The sequence below is a fragment of the Cinclus cinclus genome, chromosome 10 (assembly GCF_963662255.1).
Source record: "Cinclus cinclus chromosome 10, bCinCin1.1, whole genome shotgun sequence".
In the NCBI taxonomy this organism is placed as follows: domain Eukaryota; kingdom Metazoa; phylum Chordata; class Aves; order Passeriformes; family Cinclidae; genus Cinclus; species Cinclus cinclus.
Window position 1 is genome coordinate 25,403,980 of NC_085055.1, and position 7,060 is coordinate 25,411,039.

The 7,060-nt window shown below is 46.6% G+C and overlaps 1 protein-coding gene across 1 annotated transcript; it reads right to left on the reverse strand.

Moving 5' to 3' along the window:
- Positions 1-1,739: 1,739 nt before the first annotated feature.
- On the reverse strand, positions 1,740-3,682 carry LOC134047556 (salivary glue protein Sgs-3-like). The gene is made up of 2 exons (XM_062498802.1): positions 3,066-3,682; positions 1,740-1,950 (listed from the first exon to the last, which is right to left on the reverse strand). Exons 1-2 carry the CDS (start codon positions 3,680-3,682, stop codon positions 1,740-1,742), a joined length of 828 nt encoding a protein of 275 aa, XP_062354786.1.
- Positions 3,683-7,060: the final 3,378 nt, after the last annotated feature.

The window sequence follows — 7,060 nt, forward strand, 5'->3', positions numbered from 1 at the left end:
CTATGAACCCTTCTACCCTTGGATGTGAATATATATATTCATAGATATGGTACACGTGTGTACCAAAAGTGAATGAAATAGAGGTGACTGGGGAAGACAGTTAAGGAATTACAGTTACAGGAAAACTATTAACTTCAGGTGCAATGACAAAGGCAGCAAGGGCACACTGCACATTAAAAAGCTGTTCAAAGGATGCCTGTTGCAGCTTTCACAGGGAGCCATCCCATTTAACTTTCATGCCATGCTTTATTCTGAAGTCATAAGTTTACAGAAAAAGCCTTTGTGGAGGGTTTATCAGATTTTCAGGAAGCCTTTCTTTGAAAGGCTGTACCCTGAACCAAACCCAGCAGTAAACCAATGAAAACTGAGAAAAGTAAAGAGAACTTCCAATTGTTCCTGTTTCTGGGTCTTGCTATACTTTATACATATACTTTAGTATAAGCTAAAGTATATATACTTTAGTAGCTTTTCTCTCACGAAGGGACTCTATTTGACCCTTTTCCCCCATAAAACCTGTAAGAATTATGATATCTGTGGGATCTTCTTGCCAGCTGTTACTGCAGGCACACTGATGGGTTTGCTGATGGAAGAAAGTGGATTCTGTGGTGGGACCACAGAGACTCTCCATGCCCACCTTGGCCTCTTCCAGCCCTTCATCTCCCTGGAGAGCAGAGGCGCTGCCTGATGTCCACCTGCAGTTCCCATGCTGCAGTTCCAGGCTACTCCTTCTTGTCCTGTCCATCCACTCTTGTTTTTCCCATCCTGGAGCAAGGAGGAGAGTGTGCCCCTATTCCTTCCATGTTTATATCCTTTCTCCAAGCAAAGTCATGTTTGCTCTCACGTAAGACAAAGCTCCTCATCTTTCCATGGATTCCTCCCCCTTGAAGAACTCTGGAATATCTGCTGTCATCTATTGCACTCTCATTTCTATTTAATGGTGGCTGAAGCACTGCAGTGTGAGATATAATTAAAGAAAATGTGATATTTAGAGAGTAACTGACAAAATTTTTGCAGCTATTGAAAAGCTTGTCTCATTAGTATTATTTTAAATCTCATTTTCACAAAATTATTTCTTCTAATCCTCACAATCTGCGTAAGAAGTGTAATCAGTAAGCTGAAATTAAAGTATCTGCAACCTCTGCCCTTTAAATCAGCCACAAATTAAAGAAAATAATGTCTTCTAGGTGGAAGAAAACTTTCTAAGGAAACTCCTACTGTCAATCTCTCCCCCCTAAAGCAAAATATATACCCTTGCTTAAAAGAATGCAAATAAATCTTATTAAGCAAATTTTTTTGTTAAATTTTGTCTTCATCAGACCTTGAAGTAAATGCTGATTTAAAAACCTCAGACTTCTTGCCTGATGGCAGTGAAGTATCTTTCACAAGCAGCAGAGCATCCATAACATCCATGGCAAATTGGGAAGGCATTCTGTGCATACCTGTGATCCTCCAGAGCTCCAGAGAAAGGCGCTGTAGGGCCTTGCCACAGAACACAACTGGTAGGAGCAATAACATCATTATTCTACAGCCTCTGCCTGCACGTTTGCTCTCTTCTTTTAGCAGTTGGCAATAAAATGCATAAATTTTGGAAGAAAAATTGGCTCAATGCAGAGCCAGCTGGCTCAATGCAGAGATTTTTAGAAATTCCACCATAAACATTTGTTCCACACAGCTTTGTCATTGTCATTTGAAGAGCCCAGTGACAGGTAATGGTACTGCTTCTTTCCCCAGTGCTGCACTCATGAGGAAGTGGTTTTGTATTGTTCAGGCTTTTCTATTCTGGATTTATTGGGTTTGCATGGCCAGGCTTTGGCAGGGTGGGAGTTCTGGAGGCTGCTGGAAGCTTCCTCCATGTCCAGCAGAGCCAGTCCTGGCAGCTCCAAAGACAGACGTGCTGCTGGCCAGGGCTGGTCAGTCAGAAATGGTGGGAGCACCTCTGGGAGAGCAGATCTGAGGAGAGAGAAAAAAGTTATTGCACAGCTGTGGCCAGAGAAGAGTGGGGTGAGAACATGTGAGAGGAGCAGCTCTGCAGCCCGCAAGGGAGGGAGGAAGAGGGGCAGGAATGCTCCAGGCACCAGAGCTGGGATTCCTCTGCAGCCCAAGGTGCAGCCCATGGTGGGGCAAGTGTGCCCCTGCAGCCCTTGGAGATCCACAGGGATGCAGAGATCCACCCCCAGCCCATGGGGATCCACGGGGATGCAGAGATCCACCCCCAGCCCATGGAGATCCACAGGGATGCAGAGATCCACCCCCAGCCCATGGGGATCCATAGGGATGCAGAGATCCACCCCCAGCCCATGGGGATCCACGGGGATGCAGAGATCCACCCCCAGCCCATGGGGATCCACAGGGATGCAGAGATCCACCCCCAGCCCATGGGGATCCACAGGGATGCAGAGATCCACTCACAGCCCATGGGGATCCACAGGGATGCAGAGATCCACCCCCAGCCCATGGGGATCCACGGGGGATGCAGAGATCCACCCCCAGCCCATGGGGATCCACAGGGATGCAGAGATCCACCCCCAGCCCATGGAGATCCACAGGGATGCAGAGATCCACCCCCAGCCCATGGAGATCCACAGGGATGCAGAGATCCACCCCCAGCCCATGGAGATCCACAGGGATGCAGAGATCCACCCCCAGCCCATGGGGATCCACGGGGGATGCAGAGATCCACCCCCAGCCCATGGGGATCCACAGGGATGCAGAGATCCACCCCCAGCCCATGGAGATCCACAGGGATGCAGAGATCCACCCCCAGCCCATGGGGATCCACAGGGATGCAGAGATCCACCCCCAGCCCATGGAGATCCACAGGGATGCAGAGATCCACCCCCAGCCCATGGAGATCCACAGGGATGCAGAGATCCACCCCCAGCCCATGGGGATCCATGGGGGATGCAGAGATCCACCCCCAGCCCATGCTGGAGGTGCCCACACCAGAGCAGGGGAATCCTGGAGGAGCTGTGAGCCCATGGGAGGCCTGTGGTGAGAGGGGCCCTGCTCCCAGGCTGGAGCAGCCTGTCCTTGGAGGACTGCACCCCATGGAAGGAGTGACCCACACCACTGCAGTTTTGGGAGCACTGCAGTCCATGGCATGGACTCGTGTTGGAGCAGTTTTGGGAGCACTGCAGTCCATGGCATGGACTCGTGTTGGTGCAGTTTTGGGAGCACTGCAGTCCATGGCATGGACTCGTGTTGGAGCAGTTTTGGGAGCACTGCAGTCCATGGCATGGACTCGTGTTGGAGCAGTTTTGGGAGCACTGCAGTCCATGGCATGGACTCGTGTTGGAGCAGTTTTGGGAGCACTGCAGTCCATGGCATGGACTCGTGTTGGTGCAGTTTTGGGAGCACTGCAGTCCATGGCATGGACTCGTGTTGGAGCAGTTTTGGGAGCACTGCAGTCCATGGCATGGACTCGTGTTGGAGCAGTTTTGGGAGCACTGCAGTCCATGGCATGGACTCGTGTTGGAGCAGTTTTGGGAGCACTGCAGTCCATGGCATGGACTCGTGTTGGTGCAGTTTTGGGAGCACTGCAGTCCATGGCATGGACTTGTGTTGGTGCAGTTTTGGGAGCACTGCAGTCCATGGCATGGACTCGTGTTGGAGCAGTTTTGGGAGCACTGCAGTCCATGGCATGGACTTGTGTTGGAGCAGTTTTGGGAGCACTGCAGTCCATGGCATGGACTCTTGTTGGAGAAGTTCATGGAGAGCTGTCTCCTGTGGGAGAGACCCCTCGTTCAGCAGGGGAAGGATTCCTCTCCCTGAGCAGCAGGAGAAGCCACGGTTGAGGAACTGGCCATAACCCCATGCCCTGTCCCCTTGTACCTCTGGGGACAGGAGGTAGAGCTGAGAAGGAGGGAGGAGTGGGAGGAAGGTGCTTTGTTAGCAATAAACTCAATTAACATCTCTAATTAGAGCCCGTTTTGCCCGTGATGGTATCTGGTGAGGGATCTCTCTCCCAGTCCTTATCTCAGCCCATGAACCTTTTGTTGTTTTTTCTCTCCCCTGTGCATTTGCAGAGGGGAGTGAGAGAGAGGCTTTGGTGGGTGCCTAGAATCCATCCAGGGTAACACACTACACTGCATCAGAAGGCTGCTGATAAATTCCTTTCCTCGGGCTGCATTTGAGCAATATTCTCTGTGAGGAAAAGAATCCATGCAAATGGTAATCCTTCAAAGCAGCTGAGACAGCACTGTGTGCCAGAGGGCTGAAAAAAAGTGAATGAACATTCTTAGATTTACCAGCAAGGCCTGTTCCTCCAGCACAAGTATTTAATCTGCTGACAAGGAGATAAGGGACTTTGAACAGCTCAGAGACCAGCCTAACACCACAAATATGATACAAACAAGGATACCTTTGGAAGTAATTATAATGCAACAGAATTAATATCTCCTCTTTCTCCAGCGCTGTGTGTGCAGCTCTAAAGGAGGCTGCAAGTTCTTGTGTATCAGTAAGTGCAAAACCAAAATGTTGTTTTGGAGAGTAAAAAAGCTTGCATATTTCATCACTTCCTGTTAAAAAGTCTAAAACGTTAATTTCCAATAGAGGCAAAAAATAGATCCAGTTTTCTCCTAATCAAAGTTCACTTGTGCTTGAACCATAACCATTAGATAGAACCGGTGAGCATAATAAGAAACTGGTTGAAGAATGTTTGCTTTCCCTCTTCAAACTCACCATTAGTGAATTGATGAGAGCTCCTTGTGATATATGTGAAAGGTTTTCTTTGGATTTATGATTTGATGTGAATTTACAAACAGGGTTATTCCTGGCAAGAACCATCCAGGAGATATGTCACTGATTAAAACATACATGTTCTGTTTCCTAGTGGTTACATTCTGTTAATATTTTGAAAGCTTAATGAGCAGTGGTACTTTTTAAATCCTTGTAACTAACAGAGACTTAGAAATATTAATTAAACATATTTCTACTGGAAAGTCCAGGTCAAGGAGTATGCTAACTCTAAGTGCAGTTTCTTCTGTACAAACTAATGTGAAAGCATTGCTCAGGCAAAGGACACAGGAAATTTGATACCAAGTCAACTTTTATCAGGAGAAGCAAAGTCCAATTCATAAAAATTATCCTGACGTATGCACTTCTGTGCCCATCATGATTTAACTCCAGCTGGCAACTATGCACCACAGAGCCATTCCCTGTGAAAGCTCCTGGGCTGAGCCAAAGGCAGTCTAATGGGTGAAGAAAAAGCTTTTTTACTTTTGCACAAGCAAAGCAGAACAAGGAGCTTATTCACCCTTCCCAGGTGGGTGTTCAGCCATGTCCAGGACAGTGGGGTCCATCAAGTCTAACATCTCCTTGAGACGACCAAGGAATTACTGGGGAATGCCACCCCAAACCCAAGTTTTCCCTCCTCCCTCTTGCAGATTTACATGCTCAGCATGATGTTCTATGGTGTGAAATATCCCTTTGGCCAGTTTGGGTCAGCTGTCCTGGTTCTGCTCCCTCCCAGCTTTTTGTGCTCCTCCTCACAGGCAGAACAGGAAATCCTTGACTTAGAGGGAGAACTACTCATCAACAACTAAATCATCAGTGTGACATCAACATTATTCTCATACTAAATCCAAAACACAGCTCTGTGCTAGCTACTAAAATGAAAATTAGCTCAGTCCCAGCTGGAACCAGGATAATGGCCATGGCCATAGAAGTACTCGTGCTACATTAATCAGATTTTTGCAGATGTAACCTAGTTGTCAGCTGGGAGACTCTCACTCCTTTCCTACCCTGAGCTATCGACAGTGAGTGGGCTGAGGAGCAGGTGGAGATGAGGAGAAAGCATATGCTCCTCCATTTCTGCCAAAGCCTTTTCACATATTTTCTGTACTTCCCTACCACTGTTCTGTTTAGCAGATTTTCAATCCTCCCCTCCCATACTAAAGAGAGGATGGAGGCCTATGGACAAGAGAGAACTTAACAGTGCTAAAGCTGGTAAGCAAGTTTTGATATCTGAAAGGCAAGGTTGTAGGAAAGACAGTGTATTTTATTAGAATAATTCATGTCCTTGGGAAAAAGCATATGAGCTTTTGGGCATACAAGCTCTTCTGGGAAAGGTGTGCACATGTTTTATTGAATGATAGAAGTTTCTAACTACTGAAGTAGTGTTCATTATCCATGGTTTGCTTAAACTTGCCTTTAGCGAAGAACATGAATTCTTTTGAAAAAGCCCTGAAAAAAACTGAGAAGAATTGCATGGAAAAGACTTTCCTCCTTACAGTCTCTGAAAGGTGGTACAAGGTGAAGATTGCATCATGCTGAGTACTCTTTCTGCACAGGGTACACACAGGCTGTGCACACTCTGCAGTGTCCTCTCACAGTCCTAAGTGTGCCTTAGTTTTCACACCATGGAGTAACTCTTCATGCAGAGTTTGCTTCAAACAGCAGATTTCTCCACTGGGGTGGTTATCAGGCTGCCAGTTCTGACTGGAAGTTACACCGCTGTCATTGATCCATGTTAGGATCATACTGAGGAGATGCAGCACCTCCCAAAGGCTGTGCAATATTTGTCAGGTGATAACCAGCAGCAGCTTTAGACCTGGACCAAATTCAAGGGAACAGTCTTGATGTGAAAGGATGTGTGTTGTGCTCAGGGAGGTGCTCTGTTGCCTGAAACTGTGGGTTTAGTGACCCAGGACGAAATTAAACAGAAGCAGTCAAGTGAATATTCAGTGTTACTCAGTCATCCAAAGACATGAGGATAATACAGCGCTATGGAGACATAGAGTGTAGTTGAAATAATTGTGACTGTTAATTTTCAGCCTTGTTGCTAATTGACATTCCTCTGGAAGTCTTTGCAAAGATGTAAGGAAACATTATTTGAAAGACAAGTACTTTTATTTAACTCCAGACTGAAAGGCAAAGGAATTCATGAGCTTTGTAACTGTTTGATATTATTTCTATAAAATGTGTTTCTTTCCATAAACAGGCACATAATATAATCACATAGAAGTGTCAAAGAAATAAAAATCTGGCTTCATTCTTCTTTTTAGACAAAAGATAACAGCACAAAACTGTGATGAAGATCTGGGAGGTGTTCTGCTCCATT